Below are 20,734 nucleotides of genomic sequence, written 5' to 3'. Positions count from 1 at the left end.
TATATATATATATATATATATATATATATATATATATATATATATATATATATATATATATAATGGTTTGTTTGAGCTATTTTCCACTATATATTTTACCATTTTCAGTTAATTTTACGTGGAAAATTTTGGTATTTATATTTTTTTTTCTCCAAAACATCCAATTGCTTATATTTTTTAATTTTCTGAATAAAAACTTTTGTTTATGTTATTTTGAGTTTCTTCATTTTTGTTTTGTTAAATGTCTTCTAGTAGTTCAAACGTCCTAAGATTACAAACATCTTTACAATCCTATGAATGTTGAGAATTTGAACTACCGTAAGATTTAACAAAAAAGGAAGAAATTCAAAATGACAAAAAATAAAAGGTTTTATTCAGAAAATTAAACAAAAAAAAAAAACTCTTAGTAATTAAATGTTTTGGAGAAAAAAAATAAAAATATCTAAATTTTCCAATTAAAATTGACCGAAAATGTTAATAAATATAGTGGAAAATGGCTCAAACAAATATATTTATAGGCTTAACGGGGGTATTTTCGTCATATTTTGGAAAAAATGTAATGTGAGGGGGGTTTTTGTATTTTGGTGTAGTACAGGGGGGTAAATGATACAAACTCCATAGTACAGGGGTATTTTTGTATTTAACCCTTTTTTTTTCTTCGTAATTTAACCTTACTTTAGGGTAGCCGTAATTTTCCCTAAATTTTAATAGTTTTGATTCTACTATAACACAAGGAATCGAGACATTTTACTCACAAACTAATTAGTCAGTCGGAAATTAATTCAATTCAATTTAAATTAATACGATCCATGTAACCGACAAATTTAAGAAGACATAAAATTCAAATTCATTTATCTCCATTTCTTTGTATAGTCATTTATAAAGTTAATTTCAAGAATAATATATATAATTTGGTAAATAGAAATAAAATAAAAAGAAAAAAGTATCCGAAAAAGTAGCTGAAAACTGCATATATTGTTGTTTTTCCTAGTGTTCTTTCATTCAGTGCTTTCATCTGCCTTGTCATTTACTCTCTTTGTTTCACTCCTTTTGTTACTTTTTTTTATTCCCCAAAGACCAGTTAACAGATTATAATTCATTCAATCAAGATAAATTTATAAATGTGACAAAAAAAAAGTAAAAGAAATATCAAAATTAATTTTGTGTGTGTGTGTGTGAGAGAGAGAGAGAGAGTTTGTGTTGTGTAGTGTCAGTATCAAAAAATATCATCTTTAACTTCCAAAACTTGGGGTGTCTTCATTCAGACACATCTCTCTCTCTCTCTCTCTCTTAGATTAAGTAAATAGGCTAATAATAAGCTAATAAGCAGAGCTAACCATAATCTTTGCTTTTCAGCTCATACAACAAATCATTTCACAAATCTGTTTGATACTTGGCCGTGTTTTATTTACCTGGGATTTTGTCAGAAAAAAAAAAAACCCATGAATTTGTGTAGGGAGAAGAAAGTGACACTTCTTAATTAACCCCATCTTCTGGTCCTCCCTCTCTCTCTCTCTCTCTCTCTCTCTCTCACACACACACACACACACACACAGTGAGAAGAGAGAAGCGCAATTTAGCAGCGAAATTGCTTCTGTAAAGTAATAATGTTGTGCAGAAGCTCAAAGATGGAATCTTTATCCCTACCCACAAATTCTATTCACACCCAAATCTGTGAGTTTCTCTCTCTACTCTTTTTTTTTTTTTTTTTTTTTTTTTTTAAATAATGTCGGCAGTAATTTTATCTTTCTTGGTTGTATAATTTGCTGGAATTTAATTCTAATTAGGTAAGTTCTGATCTGTTTGTGCTTTCTTGTTTTGTTCATTTCTGTTTCTTGATTTCATATATTCTCTGCTGTCCTAAATTGAAAACAAGATCTGGCATAACTATGGCTTCTGTTCTAAATCTGAAGCTCAATTCTTTACTTTTGGTCGGCTTTTGAAGTTGTCTTAACTCAATATTCACTTAGTTTCTGCATATTTTTTTGAATTGGGGTTTCTTTTTTGTGTATTTGTGTTGATGAATGAAGGCTTTTTTGCCCGTCGAAGGCCGGCGTAAAATTTTTCGAGTATTTCTTTCGTAAATGTAATTTTTCGAAAAAAAAAATGTTGTAGTTCAAATCTCCAACCAAAGCTGATAAAAGTTTGCTGCTTTAACAAAATTTTTATGTGGTTATAGATTCTTGATTTTGTTAATCGAAATTCAACTCATCGGACCTTATTCGAGATTTGCGTTTCTCGTTTTACTTGCCTTAACCGCAAAATGAACTTAGTAAGAACAAATTTTTCTTTGTGGGCTGAAATGTTTCGATTTTCAGACAGGAATTTAAGTTTATAATGATGAGGTAAGAGCGGTCGAAAAAAGCAACAGTGATTAATAATCAACAATTTTAAATCAAATGATTAGTGGCCTCCCACTCCTATTAATTTAGACTTTTTTTTTTTTTAATTCTTGTTGAGTTCTTCTTCTCTTCGTAGTCGTTGAAACTCAGAAAAACCTACTCTTTGTCATTGTCCAACCAATTCGATTTTATTTTCTTGTAATATTTATCGGATAAGATAAAGTCTTAGTTCGCAAGTGGAAATAGGATTTTGTTTCTGTACAGCTGACGATAAATAGATTATTATTTCAATAAACATTCTCCCACCAGCTAACTACCAAACATAGGTCAACAAATATCCGAAAAAGAACTTAGTTGTACATATGTCTTATTACTTGAAGAAGCCAGCTTATAACTTATAAGTTGTCTGCATGATAATACTCTTAACAAATGTGCCCCCATTACACCGTATTTCGATCAATTAAACATGAACATACTTTTCATTTCGTGGGAGCATACGCTGTCTGAAAGAAAATAGAATATCGGTACAACTTTTACAACTTTTACGATATTGAAGATTCGTCCAAGAATGCAATAATACTTTTGATTTGGATATGAGAGGTTCGTTGTCGGTTTTGCTTCTTTACTTTTTCCCTGTTTTTTTTTTAATTCTTGAAATTCATTTTAATCTCTAATAATACATCGATTTTATTTCGTTTGTTTCTCTATCTTTGATTATTTTGAACTTGCCCACTTTTAAGTTTTTTGAAGATCCCTTAATTGAGGGGGTGTAATTGTAAATTTCGCAAACAAGAGAGACATTTTCGTAGTTTAGGTATACATTAGGGGTTGTTTTGTAATTTACTCTTAAAACATTAACGTATAACGAAAATGTATAACATTGTTATTTGTTATACACTAATGCTATTTATTGATTTATAGTTTGTATTTTCTTTTCAAAGAATGTCGTTTCTTTTGTTTCTTAGATTTATCCTCTTTTGTTTTACTCCAGAAGCACAAAGATTCGATTAGGTGTTGACTAAAATTGAGTTGACTTACGAAAAGCACAGCATGACAGTTGGATCATCGAAGAAGAAGAAAAGTTGTTGGAAGTCAATAGTGCCTCTTAGCTTCACCGAAAAATCGGCACGCCGTTTCTGTTTATTCTCGAAAGTGAAATCGGATAGTGATAGTGCAAAAAGCGCTCCTGTTTTTCTCAATGTGTACGACTTGACAACAATCAACGGCTATGTCTATTGGGCTGGCCTAGGTATATTTCACTCCGGTGTAGAAGGTAAATCTTTCGATTCATTCGTAAAATTATTAATTTTTTTTTTGTTAATATTTATAATACTGGATTTTTTTTAGCAAGTCGGGCATTAAATGCAATAACCTCCTTTTTAATTCTAAAATAGCATTTTAATTGAAATGCGGTAAATTCTACGAACAGTTCATGGAGTAGAATACGCATTCGGAGCTCACGATTATTCATCAAGCGGTGTCTTTGAAGTAGAGCCGCGTCAATGCCCGGGATTTAAATTCAGAAAATCGATATTCATTGGGACTACTTCAATGGACCCCACTCAGGTTCGGGAGTTTATGGAACGACAAGCCGCCTTTTACAACGGCGACACTTATCACTTGATCGTGAAAAACTGCAACCATTTCTGCAAAGACATTTGTTACAAATTGACCGGAAAACGAATTCCCAAATGGGTCAATCGCCTCGCTAAATTAGGTATTTTTTTCTCTCCACATATATTATTTCTTGTGATACCTATTATACCCCTGTCACCAAGCTAAAATATTGATTTCTTTTTTTCTTTTTTTTTCTGTTTATCGAAAAAAACTAGGTTCGATGTTCAACTGCGTAATGCCCGAAGCACTCAAAATCACGGCCGTTCAACAACACGATCCGAAAACACAACCGTACAACGACAGCGAAAAGACGAGGCTGAGAAGTACTTTCAGTTGTCTCTCGTCAATCTCTTACAGACAAAAACAGCTGTCGACTTCTTCTTTGCTGCTACAGTCTCCGTTGAAGGGCTGCCTAATGCCATGGGAGTTGAAAAGATCGGCCAATGGCTCCCTCAAGGAACGATGATCATAAATAAATATAAAAAAAAAAAAAAAAAAACCCGATTTGTTTGTACGAGGAAATTGCGAATGCTGATGGAGGCAATAGTGTGTGAATTTTTTTAAGGTTGCTCCTCTTTTTATATTTGGTAATTTTTTTTTCCCATAAATTGTTGTAGAAGCTGTGTATTCTTCTTATGTTAGTATGTCAGATGATTTGTAAATCAACCTAAGTTGTTTCCTGCATAAAGTATCAAAGGTTCTTGTCCTGTTAAAATTAGTTGTTTTTTTTGTTTTTTTTTTTTTTTTTGCACAGGACAGAAAATCAAGAAAATCCCAAATACCCAACAATGTATATATATATATTGAAAAAAATCTATTTTTGTGTAGCAAGAATCAAATAATAGATGTTTAAAGCTAAAGGGAGACAGCCTAAATTAGTTCCTCTCTCTCTACAAACATATTACAATCAGAAAATCTGAACAAACAAACAGTTGCTTAGGTTCAGACTAACAAAAATGTAAATTCTTCCTGCATATTACTTTTACTTTCTATGGGTTCAAAAAGTGTATGTATATATATATATATATATATATATATATATATATATATATATATATATATATAGATAGATAGATATAGATATATACAATGGGGATATACACACTGCCAACCAGGGACTATCTTTGAGAAAACAAACCTGCATGAACACCAAAGAGATCATTCAATATTTTCAATGCAGAAAAAAAAAAACAAATATATGCAGAGCACGAATATCGAACATCGCAACATTTTATTCAATAGCCACCCACGCCGCCACATAGTTACAGAAGTTTTTAATATAAACGTTAAATATATTGGGTGCGTATTAAAACCACCCACAATCCAATCCACATTGCGCTTCGTATTTAGAAAGAAAAAAAAAATTGTGTTTAATAATAATAACATCCCAAAAGACTTCACGAAGGGGCAATTTATCAATCGGCTTTCTGATGCAAAACAGTAGGCATGCTAATATTACCATTGAGGGCAGCGTGATATATTCTCTTCTCTGGCAATCCAATATCCGAACGTATCAAATTACCCTGCATCACAATATTATTCCCGTATTTAGTAATATCCCAAAATGTCGTCTCGAGTTTTATTATATATGGAAGTTATTACGGATTTTCTAGGATTCGTAATAATTTACAAGCAAGCGATAAATACTATGTTTAACGCCCTTAGGCCTCGTTTGGTTTGGTAAACCCAATAATTTTTAGGTCGACCCGGAAATATTATTTTATCATATGGTCGTAGGAACCAAACGAGGCCTTAGTTGAATCCAACCTAAGTTTGGCCACAAACATGTTGAACGAAATTAAGTATCGGTAATTAAAAATACCTCATGAGACATCAACTTTCTGACGTTTTCTGCGTAAAGCTTTGGGTCTTCTCGTTCTTGTTCCGAGGGGTGATAAACAGGTAATCGTGTCACTTCGATGTGATTTACGAACTGACTGAGAAGAAGAACCACATGCCTTACCTGCAAAATACAAATGTTTAATAAGCGCAGTAACAAGGCTAGAAAAAAGTTTATAGTTCATCATTAACTTAAAAGTGTAATCACGTTCTTCTGCTAATGTAGAATCAAGAATTGAAGTTGCAAAAAAAAAAACTCACCCCAGAAATCGAGTCCCATGCAGGACTAAATCTATGGTAGGGATATCTTAAAATAACGGGAAGTACGGGAGCCTTTGCTAAAAATGCACCAGTCTTGAATGGAAGAAGGTAGTCTCCGTTTGTGGTCGTGCCTTCTGTTAAAAGGATCATAAAAGAAGAACTATATTAATAATCTAAAATAATAACATGTGAATTTGAGCTGGTTTGGTTTCATTCTTGGACTCACTTTTTCATGTTTCTAGAATTTCCGGGGTCAAAAATAATTTTCATTAAGTTTTTATGTAAAAGAAAAAAGTTCGTGTTCGATTTAGTATTCGTGGTGTTTTCTGCATAAAAATACGAATAAGTTGAAAAAAACAAGTTCCAACAAGTTTCAGAGCCTAACGAATTTCACAGTAGAGATTTGTCGAGAAGTTAAAACGAAGCAACACATACGAAAAGTAGAAAAATAAACTATTAAAATTCATTACATTTTGCAGAAGTACCGAAAGAAGAAAAGCCGAGTATAAGAAAAATAACCTGGGAAAAGCATCATCTTTGGAGCAAACGGACTTTGATGAGCTTCTCGTATTCTATCATTGACAACACCTTCAAACAAGAACGGTCAAATAACAATTAGTATTAATTGAATAACAAAATTCCTAACATTGTATGGAAAATCGGTTGCATAAAAAAAGTGTCTGCGTGTCAAATCGAGTTTTTTTCTGTTCTTATCTTCAGCTACCCAAAATGAATACTGTTTTACAAAACGAAACAAATCTAACTTTACGTAAAAAAATTGTAACAAAATACCTGAAACGCCCTTGAAGTTCGACGCTTTTAACTCCCGTTGTACATAGACACATCCGAGACACTTGCTGCAATGTGCAAATAATTAAAAATTTTAAAAGGTAAACGAATAATTTGCAAATGTAATATGCATGCCGGAAAACGGTTCAACATCAATTAAAAGTGAATGCAAATAACCATCATACATGTGCAACCAATATGCTTATCTCGATAATTTCTAATAGGATTGTCATAATTGGTCGGTTTTCTAAATGCAACAAACACACACACACCTAAAAGATAGTGAACGAACCTTATGAGACCAACGAGAGGAAGTTTAGCCACGGACCTCTTCAGTAACGAAATTACAAAGTATAATCGACAAAAGGGAGAATAAATTGTCAGTCAAATTTCAATAGTGTAATAAACGGAAAACTAACAGATTATACAAACAAAGTTTACTTTGAGAATTAACTAACCTTGGCAACAAAGCTCGGAAAAGACGAAGACATATGGTAGAGAATATCCAAATAAGATACATGATTCGATATGATAGCACCGGGTCTTTCCAAATCTTCGGTTTGGGACTGATCACCGGATGTTGTCTGAAAAGTTTGTAAAAATCATACGACAGACGCAAATATATATTAAATAGAATTAAATAATGCAACTATTATCTCATTCATCCAATTGAATCTTGATGAAGCATCAACCAAGTTTTTTATATTGATTTTTTTTATGTGGAATAACATCGGCAACTATTTTTCAAGAACGATACTGCAGTTAGCTTAAATTCCAACTAGATAGAGTTGTGTCAAAAATGTCACGCGACCTGCGATTTCAACGACATACGAATTTAAACAAAAATGTGAACTCTTCTTTAGCAATGTGCGATTTCAAGCCCATATGAATTTAAAAAAAACGAAGGATTGAATAACTAGTGACATCACTATTCACTACACGAACTATACTAGGTATCATTCAAACACAGAACTTTCGACAGCGTTTGTTTGATTCCATTGACAAACAATTTATCAACTCTCTTGCCAACAATCCAAGCCAAACATAGTTTTTTAAGCGAATCGACGACAAGAACTTCGAAAAAGCACACTACATCATCAAATTGTTAGACAAAGAACAGAAAGAATACCTCATTATCCAACTGCTCTTCAATCTCATTATTCCGACGGGTTTCGACTATCCAGTAGAATCCGAAAACAAATAGCAAAACCCTAGATAAAAACCTGCCGCTCTGAATAATGACCGCCCTCCGCCACCCGCCCATGTGGGCGTAGTCCTCCTGCTCGTCCTCCGTGTTGGGCGCTAGAAACGCCGTGCAAACCCTACAAATCAGGTAGTAAGACACCAGAACAATCGTACCCGCCACCACTCTTATCGGCAGCAGGAGCACCAATCCCAGCCCGAGCAGGATTTTCTCGGTCAACGGCAATTCAGCCCGGCCCATTGTGCCGTACACGTCGTGCCGCACGTACGCCGCGTATTTCTGCTCCATCTCCTCGATGGTTTGGCTGGATACCGGGATTTGGGTTTCGGGTTCTGGGGTTTTCGGGTCCGATTTGAGGAGCGGGCTATCGTCGGGTTCGGGTTCGGGTTGCCGGTCGGCGGGCTGTGGATTTATTGATTTAAGCTCCGACTCCATTGATAATTTGACTAGCAAGAAAGCAACAATGTTTTTTTTTTTTTTGTTTTATTTACTTATAAATTTATGTACAATTAGGTGTGGGGTGTTTTTAGTGGGCAGCCATTGTTGTATTTGTTCGTGCTGCGGTGTGGAAGAAGGGAAGAAGAGTTGCGATTGGATTGGAAGAGATCTGGTGGGGGAGATGGAGCTCACGCGCTGGACCAGGTTTCTGGGCGCGTGAGAATGCCACTAACAGAACATCATGGGGTTTTGTCAGGTGTTAGTTGGTGCACTGTAAGTTAAGTTGAGAACTCGGATACGGGTTGCTTAGATCGAGTCAGCCGGATGTAAAAGTTGCTTCCGGTTCATTCGACTTTGGTACTAAATTTTATTTTCTACGATTTTCTAAAATAAAATATTTGTTGTTCGGTAAAAATATAATTATCTCTCGCGTATTTTAATAAAATTATAACATAAAACGGAATATATAACTTTTGAAGTGGTGTTGAGTTACGAATTTTGATTGAGCAAAATTAAACAATTGACAGAGAAATACAAGAGCTAATTAAACAAGATACATTGGAAACAAATTATGCTTGGAATTTGATTGAGCAAAATCAAACAATTTATAGAAAAATACAAGAGCTAATAGGGTACTGAAAAAATTTCTAGGTTATATATATATTTGTACTTGTGAGTTCAAATAATTAAATTATTCATTGAAATCTTCAGAAAACCCGTTAGACTCCAATCTTAATTCCCGAAAACAAAAAGTAACTTTAACAATTTAAAGTTGATTTTTCATATTTGTTATATTTATATACCCTTAAAACACGTTTTTTAAGTGCAATTGATTAATAAAAAATCAGAAATTTTTTAAAGAATAATTTTCAAATAACATTGTTTTGAGGGTTTTAGCATAGTTTAGTATCCCTCAGTAATTGAACTATTTATACACCATATAAAATTGTCACAAAGTCCAAACATTTTACACCAATACTTGATGTGTTTTAAAGTAACATTGTTAGTTTAAATAACAAAGAAGGTCGAGATGTCACGATCCACGTATTTCGGAAATAAGGTATTTGGCTAAAACATTTTTAGTAGAATATTAAAAAAAAAAAAAAAAAAAAAGGAACAAAGAAAAAAACCTATTAGCCTGAGTAGACCGACAACTTGTAGATAGTATATTGTCACTAAGTTATAAATATTTCTAAGAGTTCGCTACAAACTTCTTGATTATACTTACATTTAATAGAATGTACCTACAATATGAAATGTTTCGTAGAGCAACTCTCAACCACAATATTTAATAAATCCCACCATCAACAAAAGTGATTGAGAACTATAATATGAGTAGGTTCAGTATATCAAAATAAAAAAATTTATGTCAAATGGCCATTTCTCTAATCATGGTCTTTTGAAACCCGTCGGATGAGATTGAAGAGCAGTTGGATAATGAGGTATTCTTTCTGTTCTTCGTTTGACAATGTGATGATGACGTGTGCTTTTTCGAAGTGCTTGTCATTGATTTGCTTAAAAAACTATGCTTGGCTTGGATTGTTGGCAAAGAGAATTAATAAATTGTTTGTCGTTGTAATCAAGCGAAAGCAGTCGAAAGTTCGATGAACAATGGAATGATACCGTGTATAGTTGGTGTAATGAATAGTGATGTCACTAGTTATTCAATTCCGAGACGAGGCTATCATCTAGGTCCACTCTTTAGTTCTTCGTTTTTCTAAAATTCATATGGGGTTGAAATCACATATGGCTAAAGAAAAGTTCATGTTTTCGTTAATTTCGTACGTCGTTAGTCGATTTCGGTAATTAAGACATCATAATCACTATTTTTTTACTGGCATTGATGGATCTTCCCTATCTTGTCTTCTTGTGGCGCTCATGTTGAGGAAACTATTGTCATCCTTATTATCCTATAGAAACCTAATTGGGAGTTCTTCTTTTCTACTCATTCGCTAGAGAGAAACACATGATTTCCAATTGCTAAATTTTCACCATTCAGAGTTTCAGTTTTAGTTTCAGTATCTTCTATAGAATTGACTGAAGTTATTGAGTTTTTATTTATACTATATGGTCATCTCAAGGTTTACATATTTTAATATATACTTCAATTTCGAAACTTATGCTCGTTGTTCATCTGAATTTCCACAAATATAGACAGACCAACTTCAATCAACTTTACGTTCAAGCTTGCATTTGAATTCAACAAAAAACTTCAGCCACCTCTTCAATAAGCAAACACTATGAACGCTCCTGAAAAACAAAAATCCAAACTGACAATTTAGATATTTTCAGCACAATTCATGAATCACCACCCATAACAAGAACTACTTACGGTCGAGTAATAAAAAAGAAACACTTCTAAACAAGAAGAAAACACAACAAAGTTGTGCGGCGGAGATCGGAGCTAAAAGGCATGAGTTTGATGTTTCTCGTGGCAGAAATTCAGATCCGGCGAATGGACCTGATCAATTGATGGGATTCATGTTGGAAGTAGTACCTTTGAAATTTTCTCGTATGCATCAAAGAAAACATAATTTTGTTTCTCAGCTACCTTGTTCCAGTACTTTACAGTCTTTTCGGATTTGGACAGGATATTAGCAACAACGACGATTGTAAGAGGAAGATCTTCACGTTTCTCTGCAATCTTCTTTTCTGCTTTCTCAAGTTCGTACGAGCATGATTCTTCATCACCAAACACCTTCTCACGAAGAAGATCCCAACTTTGTTCTTTCTTCATAAAGGATTTTTTAAAAGTATTAACAAAGCTAGCAGAGTGAGCGACTTCCTGTAGCCGAGTCGTCAGCAAAACTCGGTTTCCGATTCTTTTTTTCGGTAATAACTTTTCCAACTCATCCCAAACTACCCTCTTCCACACATCATCCAACACAATAAGGTATCTCCTACCCATTGAACTCTTTCTCATCACCCTTTTCAAGTCGGCTAATTCACCATCTCCTTCTCCATCTTCTTCCACAAGCGTTTTATGATCATAGCCAAGATTCACTTGTGCTACAATGCTACGAAGGATATCTTTGAGTTGATACTTTGGCACTACTTTCACCCACGCACGATGATTGAAATGTTGAAGAATCGCTGGATCAAAGATTTCAATAGCAAGAGTAGTCTTACCAATTCCCGCCATCCCGACTAGCGAGACGATTTCGAGTTCCTTTGACAACTGATGCACAATCGTGTATACGCAAGAGATAATTTCATCGGATAATCCAACCAAAGTTGACTTTTTTCCACCAAACTCTGTTCTTGAGAAACATAATCATCATCATCATCATCTTCTTCTTCTTCTTCTGCCAACGAGTCGTTGCTTAACTCTTTAACGTACTCATCTTTCAGTTTCGTCGTCTTTCGGGTGTAGAAATCGATATCTTGTTTTACTTCCTGCAAATCCAAGGAGAACAACAATTGCGGGCCATCAAATTGTGAGAGAAGAAACTGATTCAAAACATGTGATTCAATTTTATCCTCCAATTTATATATTGTTTCTCTGATATGTACATCGAGGGAATATATCATTTGACTAGTGTTGTTGCTGGTGCTTCATCCAATCTTCGAAGACATTCTTGTAAAGAATCGAACTCGAGGATTTCCGGTAAGAACTTCTTTCGGGATCCTCTTTCATGGCTGCTGTCCACACCCAGCATTTCGTAAAGAACTTCAGACAACGATCTTGTGCTGCTATCAAACCATCGGAACAAGTAACATGAATCCCGTGTGAAACAAGAGTTTGCCGAGTAAGAACCTCCCGACGTCGTGTAAAAGAAATTCTTAAAATAAATTTAGTATAATAAAAAAATTGTTGTGAAAATTAAGTGTATTTGTTACAAAAAGACATGTGCAAATGAGTGAAATGTACGGAAAATTGGATGAAATGTGCGCATGTCTATATATACCATATAGAGGATATATCCCATATATAGGATACATACCATATAGAGGGATATTTTTGTCCACAATTCAATGATTATATTTTTCCTGGTAACTACAACCATCCAAGAGGTATGCTCAAATTACGAAAACCTCCTCATGTTTGGATAATTATAACTATTCATTAATTATAAATCTTATTACATGTCCACCCTTACGGTTTTAAATTTAGTGAAATTTTCTAGGTGTACCCGTTTTGTCTCATTCGAACTCCATATTTTGAAGCAAGATGATCATAATGTGTTTTTTGGCTTGTATATATATATATATATATATTAGATTGTGGTGCATCAGAAACTGTAGTTTTACACAAAACGAGTACAAACTAGAGCACATTCCACGAAAGCTAGATGATTATGTTGAATTTGACACCATAAGGGTGAAGGTGTAAGGAAAAATCATAGTTGAGGCGTAGATGTAATTATACAAACAAGAGGAGTTTTTTCGTAAATTGACCATACCTCAGGGGTGGTTGTAATTTTACGCTTATATTTTTCCGGATAAATTCCACTTTTCGCCCTTGTACTTTGGCTCGATATCACTTTACCCGCTTCTAATATCAATTGCATCGATTTGCCCCCTTGTACTTTAACTTGATATCACTTTACCCCATTCTACTCTCAATAACATCGATTTGCCCCCCATGTACTTGAAAAAAATGTCTCAATGTAGCCCTCGCTGTTAGTTTTCACACATTTGACCTTAACACTGTTTGATAATGAATTTGAAAATTACAAAAAACCACCCCTCCCGGTTTAAATAATTATTTAAAAAATTAAAAAAATAAAAAAATAAATTGTGGCTGGCGTCGTGGACTATGTTTTCTCGTTGTCTTGAAATTTTTAATTTTTTTAATTTTTTAATTTTTTAATTTTTATTTTTTTTAATAATTATTTAAATTGGGAGGGGTGCCTTTTTAGTAATTTTTAGACTTGGATCAAACGGTGTTAAGGTCAAAGGTCTGAAAACTAACGGCGAGAGTCACATTGACACAATTCTAACGGCGAGAGTCACATTGACAGTCACATTGACACAATTCTTCAAGTACAGAGGATAGATAAATCGATGCAATTAAGAGTAAAAGGAAGTAAAGTGATATAGAACCAAAGTACAAAGATAAAATGGAATTTACCCTATTTTTCCCCGCATATATGCAGTGCCAAGTCAGCATTTTTAAACGGCAACCAACACAGTTGATGGATGGAGAGGTATAAGTAATTATTCCTTTGCAAACTCAAGCAATTCTGGTCCATTCCAAATTGGAATCCCCCAATTTCCCATCGCGTGGAACCCTAATTTTTTCCAATTCAAATTTCGAAATCGTGCGTTTTACTGAAATATTCTCTGGTAAAACTCGAGGGATATGGGTACAAGACATGGATACGAATATCGTTATGAATTTCGTGAGAACAAGGAGCTAACTCCCGCCGAAATCCGCTATATTCATAAGTTCGGTAAAACTAAACTCTTCTTCTTCGAGATTAGAACCAGTTTTACACTCAAGAGAGGGCCCGATTCCGACGAAGAAGAAGATGCGTTGGGGTCAGAGCGTTTCGACATGAGTTTGGAGGAAGAATATCCGGAGGATATTCTTCAACTTATGTTGAGCCCCAGGCTTGATGCGTACTGGATGCTAACCGAAGAATCTCTACTTTTGGCTTCTAGGGCATTGGATTTCGGCAGATGGCTAGCGGCGAATTCACCCCACACGTGCGTGATCCCTGTGGTGGTGGATCTAGTTGTTTGCACGGTGAAGCTAGAGAGAGAAACAATCGACGAGGCCCGTGCTAGGGCGATTAGGGAAGAGTGTTTGCCCCCAATTTATCTATGGCCGGATCATTCGCGGAGGATCGACAAGCTCAGTCTCGCTATTGACTTTGACCTTAGGGATTTTTTAAGGATTTTAGCCAAGGTTAGAGTCCGAGATGTACATCAAGGGTTGAGTCTCATGGAGATGTGTCCTATTTGCTTGCATAGAACCACTGTTGGTGCTCAGGTATCGTTGCTTCCTTGCGGCCATCCTTTTCATTATCATTGCATTGTTCTATGGTTGATGAAGACCAATTTGTGCCCCTCCTGCAGTTTCCCCGCGCATAATTTCCCAACTAATAAATGTTAACCCAACTCACTATTTGTTTTGTTCTTAGTGAGTTGTTGATTTGGTGCAAGTTATCTTCTATAGAATTGATTCAAATTGATTCAAGTTATTGAGTTTTATTTGTTTTATACTTGACATTGTGATGTGCCTTTTTTCATTTTCGTTTATGTCGCTCTGGGATGTGAAAACTCTCCCTGATGATTTTGATTTCAGAGTGCATATACACATGTAATCTAGGTTTACATGTGTTCCCAATCTTTCAATTGAATTCATATTACAACTACTATTAATTGCAATGAAAATGCCGTATGAAACCGGCAAGGCAACAATACACTTCGTCTAAAAACGGTTGTATAGAAAGACATTCTTGACGTTTTTAATTTAACTACTGACGCATATAATTTGCTAAAAGATCATAAAAATAATAATTTACCCTACTTCACTCCGTACATGTTCGGCGAGACTTCATAGGCACTATTCACTATTCTGAAATATTTTTCAATCCTTGCGGTGAATAATCCACCGGATTTGGAGGATACGCAAAGATTTTGGTTCGCGCATTCAAATTTGTGAATAGGGAGGACGAATTTATTGGGTGCAGGGCGTTTGGAAGGCTTCATATTGGAAATAACCTAGATTTTGCAGGCTGAATGACTGGGCATGGAATTGGGATTCTTAATTGTCGTTATTTTGTGGATATGTTTAGTATAGTGTTTAGTGTTTAGAAGATAGGTTTTGCTCGGCTTCTGCACGTTACGATAATTGGAGGTTCGGTTGAGTTAAAGAGCACGAGCGTTCGTAGATTCAAATTTCATCGTAATCAAATTTCATCATCTCAAGAAACTAATAAAAACAGCACGAAAAGCAAGTTGCAAATACATCTTCTTCCTATTACAAATCCTCTCTTCTGTTCTTGCCCTTTTTTCTCTTCCATTTCGACAGAAGTACTATCTTATTATTCACAAAAAGCACCAGCAATTTATTTCAAAAATGATTTGAAAGGCAAATAAATAATCATTGTTGATAATATTAAGTTTCAAAATTAACCCCTAATTCTACATTTGGATGACTCTAATTAATTATACTTGGCTAACATTCCGCCATTAACGAAAACCAATACCTCAGAAAAAAGCTTCAGCAAGAGATCCAGTTCTTATGAGTGCTGATAACCGCCGACAGCATCCCCGCCGAAGACAACACCAGCGGCGACGAAAGGCTTCCTCCGCCATCTCTGATGTCAGCAAATGCCATTAACCCATCGGCCAGATCCTGAACCACCGAAAGCCTCTTCATCGTCTTCTTCTCCTTCAATTTCCTCAATTTCTCCATTTCATCTCCACCGTTGATCCCTCTCAGTAGGGTTAAATCGACGGTGGAAGCTAAACACCGCTCCTCTTCGTCGATTTTTCGCAGTTCAATTACTTTCAAACTCACGCTCCCGAAATAGCCGATGAATTCGAACCAGGCGCTCAGTTTCTGCAGCGCCGGAAGATGCCGCTTGTCGATTAATCCGGATTTTCCGAGCCACACGAACTGTTCGAGGAAAAAGTAGAGCCCCTCGCCGCCGTAGGCGACGGCGGAGAGGAGGAGATTCAGGTGCGAGTGGGGAGTGGAGTGGGCGGCGGCGGCGGCGCGTAGGGCGTTCACGTCCTGGATGAATTTGCCCAATCGAAAGGCCTTGCGGCTGACGCCGACGCTCGATTCGAAGGATTTGAGGCGGGCGGTGAGCGGCGGCGACTGGTCGAGAACGGCGGAGGCGATGACGATCTTGGTGGCGTACCGCGAGATTTTCAGCAGCTTGTCGACGCCGTCGCGCTTGGCTAGGTAGATTTCGAGGTGAGTTAAGAAATCCTTGCTTTTCGCCGGAGATAAGGAGTTTTCCGGTGGGGGATCGGCGGGTGGGGATTTGGAATCCATTACAGTAGAGAAAAGTAGAAGAAATAATCAATCAATTTGAATTTTTTGAAGATTGATTTCAGGGAAATAGGAATTTTCCGATCGGCGGAGGGAGATATATTTTGACATGCGTGCCAAAACTGTTTCTTTTCGGGTGCAACAATAATATAAAATGGGAAAATCATATTTTTCACCCTCAAGTTTGCATTGATTTCATATTTGACCCCTTATGTTTCAATAACATAACGCTTTTGGTCATCTCCGTCAATTTACCGTTAGTCCGTCAGTTAAGGCAATGATGGGCACACGCTGGACTCCGTTAATTTTAACGGAAAATTGACGGAAATGACTAAAAACGTTGCATTTTTGAAACATGAGGGACTGAATGTGTTTTTTGTGAACATGAGGGACCAAATGTGAAATCAATGCAAACTTGAGGGATGAAAACTGTATTTTTCCCAAAATAAAATCTCTGAATTTCTAATAATAATGTTAACAAGAAATCATTTAATTTGTATGAACAATTACATAATTTATATCAAAGATGTTACGTAGTTACTGCATTGTCTGATTTTTTGGTGGAATAACACCTGATGAAACACACCATATGAAAATGCTTATGATTATACTTGAAATTATTCCCCACTAAATCGTTATTATGTTTGTTCGGCCTAACTTATCATGTCTCGTTTGGTTGCGTTGCCACTATTAATTTCTATGGACTAACAGTAAGGTTTAACAACATGTTTAGTTGACAAGATTCAATATAATTAAATAGTGCGAAATCAAAACTTGTCTCGTGACTCGTAGCAACTACCTCATGAGGGCCCACGAGTATCTCATGAGAGCTCACTCCACCCTCGGGAAAAGCTAACGTGGAAAGAATTAGGGCTAGCTCAGTTCGAGTAAATGTATACACTCAACGGCTGAGGGCTAAGATCTACATGTGGAGGGTTGATCGAGAATTTCGAGCTTTGGCTCTTCAAGAACCGAAAGCAGCAGTCGCGGAGACTGGAGCATCGGATGGTGAAATACTAAAGTGTTGGACCGTTGGTCATGTGCTAGACAAACCGTTCAATGGGTCGTTTTCTAACGGTTTAATTTCTATTGTCGTTGAGTACTTTCCGAGTTCGAAATAAAAAAAAAAATCGTCTTCGAGATCTCTCAACTGTTCTCTCTCTCTCTTACTATTTTCCTTGAATTTTTCGTTATTGGTTGCCTCGTAATTCGCAAATATTTTATCTCTGCATTCGAAATGCACGAAACACCACAAAAAAATTATATAGTTTATCTATAGCAGCAATATAAAGATTCAGCATAGAACACTGATTCCAAACACCAAAACAACACAAACTTATATACAATATTTTTGCAGCTCAATATACAACTCAATATACGGTAAAAAAAGATAAAGAAAAAAAAATTCGTTTCGATTTTATACAACTCAATATACGGTAAAAAAAATGATATCACCAACTAAGCAGCAAAAAATGTACTCACCACAGCGTTATCGACTTTGGAGCTAAGCTGTCCATGCCGACCAACGAACGCATGCATAGATTTCTCCACTTCATTCAAAAGATTCCCCAATTTCTCGATTTCAGCAAGCAAAACTTTGTCATCGACAATTGGAACCTCTCCAGCAGAATTTCCAGCACGGCTATTAGCATTGTCATCAGAAAAAGCACCTCTTCGCATAGCGGCACCGCCATTATCAAACGCGCCCGCGAAAGAGGTAGGCTGTACTAAATCCGCCGGCTGAGAATCAGCAACAAAAACAGAATCGTCAGAGAGAGAAGCTATCGTGTCATCTTGGTCAAGAGTCAACGTTTTCAACAGAGAATTGAGACCGTCGATAACTTTTCTATAATCCCGAATTAACGACATCATAATTCGCCGAGTATTATCCCCCAAATTAGGAACATTAACAGGATTATTATCTGCAGGAGTGAGGGTTTTAAGATCAAGCATCACAGTGGTTTCGAGACCACCACCACCACCAACAGACGAAGGAATATTCTCCGGTACAAACGAAGGAATATTCTCCGGTATAACGGTGTCGACGACATCGAACTTGACCGGGTTATTATCGGGAACGAGGTCCTGAGTCTGCACATGCTCGTGTGGCCAATCGTTGTCTTCAATCAGCAGGTGCAAAACTCCATTATCAAATAGTTTGGGATACAGCTGATCTTGATTAACAAAAACCCCTGATTGATTCTCGTTATCCCGATTTTCACCGTCTTCCATTCTTGCAAAGTTTACAGAAATTCAACTAAACCTGGAACTCGAAAACCCAAAAGAAGAAGGCATATATCAGAAGTCAATATCACAAACAGGTGGTGGGCACACATTCACAAAAAAAAAAAAAAAAAAAAAAAAAAATCATTACGAAAAATACAAGGGCTAAATATTCCCACACTTATCTTGCATAAATAGCATCAAGAAACCAAACCAGAAATCGTATCATGTTCGGAGAATATCGAAGAAATCATCACCTGTTCTAGAAAGATTCTTGGAGAAAACTTCAGAATACCATGTGCAGAAAGAATCTCGGCGGGAAAAAAAAGTTTACTTGTGATTGTGAATACAGATAATTCTTTTGGGATTGGTTGCAGTTACACCCTTTTATATTCTTGTTAAACCGAATGGCGCGGGAAACTTTTTTTTTTTTTCTCATTTTAATTTGAATCAGTTTGTCACTTGTAAATCAGCGCCATCAAACAGTTGAAATAGAGAGAACGAATTGTATTTAAAAGGTGGGGAAAAAGCGTTTAGCACTTTTAATGAGTTAATTTACTAATAGCACTTTTAGTTAAACCAAATATACTTTTGTTTCTGAAGGCCGTGTCGATTGGGCGCTTCGAGATCACCTTAAAGTTTCGCACCAACGAGCCACGGATCACCCCATAGCGATTGTGAGAAGACGAGAATTCAAAGAAGGAGAGAGTTAGTTATGTCTCACGTTTATTTCAAAAGATATATTGCATGTGTGAAACTCTAATCGCTTACACAAGAAAACTACAAGAAACATATGTCAACATTATAAAATATTTATCTATAGAATATATATAGCAATAGGATCGGGTAATACAACCCTGCATTCGAAACAGGAGAGGAGCGAACGTGCAAACTTGAGACAAATTTGCGAAAGAGAGGGGCTGGAAGCCCTTTGGTGAAGACGTTAAGGAACTGATGTGTGGACGAAAATGGAGGACACGGACGTGTCCCAACGCGACTTTGTCTCGAACAAAGTGTATGTCAAGTTCCACGTGTTTGGTGTGCGCATGTTGAATCGGGTTGCTGGACAGGTAGACGGCATTGATATTGTCGCAATAGACAATAGTTGCTTTCGTAGGTGGACATAGTAGTTTGGCCAAGAGGTGACGCATCTATGTCGTTTCAGAAATGCGTTGGCTACAACTCGATATTCAGCCTCTGCACTTTAGCGGGATATAGTCACTAACCGTTTGGAGGGTCAGGAGATAATATTGTCGTGTAGAAAGGTATAATAGCCCAAAGTGGATTGGCGAGTGTCAGGGCCTAACCCCTAATCGACATCAAAGTACATAATGAGAGATATGCTTCGAGAGTGATATAGATGAGGGTTGTACTTCATCCGATCCCTATAACAAGGGTTTGGGCTATATTGATGAGGTTAAGTCTGGTCTATTTCCTAAATAGTATATTTAGTGGAAATTTGCTGCTGGAAATGGACAAGAAATCTAGGACACGCAAAGTGAGGAGCAAATAATGTTTCTCTTTAAAGACAAATTTCATGACCACTTCTTAAAGTGGTGCATAAATGTCTCTCAATCGTGTCATTTATGAAATACAATAGTTCTGTTTATCTCTTTGTGTAAATTTACTGGATACTAGACTTTTAAGTGAAATATAAATTTGCACCCGACACTACTTACAAAGGCTCAAAATTATAAAGATGATTATGAGGCATCATAGGTGACTCCTTTTATAGGTGTAAAATGGTGGCATGAATTTGAAAGGTTGATTTTGTAAATCCAAAAAAATGCATGGAACTTTTAAAGAGTGGATAATTCTTTTAAGTACAATGGCTCCGCATTTGAATTTGAAATAATTCAAACTCTAGAGTATGAGGGAGTAGTCGATATGGACCACGACGGCCAAATGTCTTTTCTACATGGCTCGATTGATGAAGAAAAAAACGAGGCCAACTTAGAAGTCCCATATCGGTTATGAAAGACCCAAATTTGATTTAGACGGCAGAAAAAGAGATTTAAGGTGGATCAGAAGGTTCAATTATCGGTTATGCACCTGCACTCTCGGTGT

The 20,734-nt window shown here is 36.1% G+C and overlaps 5 protein-coding genes across 7 annotated transcripts; 1 reads left to right on the top strand and 4 right to left on the bottom strand.

The window, feature by feature from the left end:
- Positions 1-1,007: 1,007 nt before the first annotated feature.
- On the top strand, positions 1,008-4,674 carry LOC105965738 (PPPDE putative thiol peptidase family protein). Its single transcript, XM_012990309.2, has 4 exons — positions 1,008-1,674; positions 3,334-3,615; positions 3,772-4,059; positions 4,175-4,674. Exons 2-4 carry the CDS (start codon positions 3,393-3,395, stop codon positions 4,423-4,425), a joined length of 762 nt encoding a protein of 253 aa, XP_012845763.1. The 5' UTR covers positions 1,008-1,674; positions 3,334-3,392; the 3' UTR covers positions 4,426-4,674.
- Positions 4,675-4,919: 245 nt separating this feature from the next.
- On the bottom strand, positions 4,920-8,719 carry LOC105965725 (lysophospholipid acyltransferase LPEAT1). 3 transcript variants are annotated; one of them, XM_012990303.2, is made up of 10 exons: positions 7,978-8,644; positions 7,307-7,432; positions 7,141-7,178; positions 6,852-6,916; positions 6,579-6,647; positions 6,060-6,193; positions 5,782-5,922; positions 5,419-5,482; positions 5,029-5,097; positions 4,920-4,982 (listed from the first exon to the last, which is right to left on the bottom strand). In XM_012990303.2, the coding sequence occupies exons 1-9, from the start codon at positions 8,485-8,487 to the stop codon at positions 5,078-5,080; spliced, it is 1,167 nt and encodes a 388-aa protein (XP_012845757.2). In that variant the 5' UTR covers positions 8,488-8,644; the 3' UTR covers positions 4,920-4,982; positions 5,029-5,077. The 3 variants fall into 3 exon arrangements, with proteins under 3 accessions (XP_012845757.2, XP_088671739.1, XP_012845752.2); XM_088815613.1 differs by having other exon boundaries at positions 4,925-4,986; XM_012990298.2 differs by lacking the exons at positions 4,920-4,982; positions 5,029-5,097 and having other exon boundaries at positions 5,170-5,482; positions 7,978-8,719.
- A 2,250-nt stretch (positions 8,720-10,969) lies between these two features.
- Positions 10,970-12,149, bottom strand: LOC148771894 (putative late blight resistance protein homolog R1A-4). Its single transcript, XM_088815279.1, has 3 exons — positions 12,027-12,149; positions 11,831-11,886; positions 10,970-11,750 (listed from the first exon to the last, which is right to left on the bottom strand). The coding sequence occupies exons 1-3, from the start codon at positions 12,147-12,149 to the stop codon at positions 10,970-10,972; spliced, it is 960 nt and encodes a 319-aa protein (XP_088671405.1).
- A 3,180-nt stretch (positions 12,150-15,329) lies between these two features.
- PEX11A (peroxin 11A) lies at positions 15,330-16,602 on the bottom strand. The gene has a single exon (XM_088815611.1). The coding sequence runs from the start codon at positions 16,445-16,447 to the stop codon at positions 15,665-15,667; it is 783 nt and encodes a 260-aa protein (XP_088671737.1). The 5' UTR covers positions 16,448-16,602; the 3' UTR covers positions 15,330-15,664.
- A 1,129-nt stretch (positions 16,603-17,731) lies between these two features.
- On the bottom strand, positions 17,732-19,151 carry LOC105966597 (uncharacterized). The gene is made up of 2 exons (XM_088815610.1): positions 18,925-19,151; positions 17,732-18,707 (listed from the first exon to the last, which is right to left on the bottom strand). Exon 2 carries the CDS (start codon positions 18,674-18,676, stop codon positions 17,903-17,905), a length of 774 nt encoding a protein of 257 aa, XP_088671736.1. The 5' UTR covers positions 18,677-18,707; positions 18,925-19,151; the 3' UTR covers positions 17,732-17,902.
- Between the last annotated feature and the right edge of the window lie 1,583 nt (positions 19,152-20,734).

This window comes from Erythranthe guttata, chromosome 3 (assembly GCF_056151865.1).
Source record: "Erythranthe guttata isolate IM_541 chromosome 3, IM_541, whole genome shotgun sequence".
NCBI lineage: Eukaryota > Viridiplantae > Streptophyta > Magnoliopsida > Lamiales > Phrymaceae > Erythranthe > Erythranthe guttata.
This window is presented reverse-complemented; position numbering and strand designations above follow the sequence as displayed.

What these genes read in the sequence shown, in the direction of transcription:
- LOC105965738 (XM_012990309.2), top strand. Translation starts at nt 3,393, where the DNA reads ATGACAGTTGGATCATCGAAGAAGAAGAAAAGTTGTTGGAAGTCAATA. An exon ending in ATTTCACTCCGGTGTAGAAG is followed by an intron (nt 3,616 to 3,771) that starts GTAAATCTTTCG and finishes TTCTACGAACAG; the next exon opens with TTCATGGAGTAGAATACGCA. An exon ending in CAATCGCCTCGCTAAATTAG is followed by an intron (nt 4,060 to 4,174) that starts GTATTTTTTTCT and finishes GAAAAAAACTAG; the next exon opens with GTTCGATGTTCAACTGCGTA.
- LOC105965725 (XM_012990298.2), bottom strand. Translation starts at nt 8,487, where the DNA reads ATGGAGTCGGAGCTTAAATCAATAAATCCACAGCCCGCCGACCGGCAA. An exon ending in GAACTTCAAGGGCGTTTCAG is followed by an intron (nt 6,648 to 6,851) that starts GTATTTTGTTAC and finishes TCTTGTTTGAAG; the next exon opens with GTGTTGTCAATGATAGAATA. An exon ending in CATGGGACTCGATTTCTGGG is followed by an intron (nt 5,923 to 6,059) that starts GTGAGTTTTTTT and finishes TGTATTTTGCAG; the next exon opens with GTAAGGCATGTGGTTCTTCT.
- LOC148771894 (XM_088815279.1), bottom strand. Translation starts at nt 12,149, where the DNA reads ATGCTGGGTGTGGACAGCAGCCATGAAAGAGGATCCCGAAAGAAGTTC. An exon ending in AAGCACCAGCAACAACACTA is followed by an intron (nt 11,887 to 12,026) that starts GTCAAATGATAT and finishes TTGGATTTGCAG; the next exon opens with GAAGTAAAACAAGATATCGA. An exon ending in ACGACGAAACTGAAAGATGA is followed by an intron (nt 11,751 to 11,830) that starts GTACGTTAAAGA and finishes ATGTTTCTCAAG; the next exon opens with AACAGAGTTTGGTGGAAAAA.
- PEX11A (XM_088815611.1), bottom strand. Translation starts at nt 16,447, where the DNA reads ATGGATTCCAAATCCCCACCCGCCGATCCCCCACCGGAAAACTCCTTA.
- LOC105966597 (XM_088815610.1), bottom strand. Translation starts at nt 18,676, where the DNA reads ATGGAAGACGGTGAAAATCGGGATAACGAGAATCAATCAGGGGTTTTT.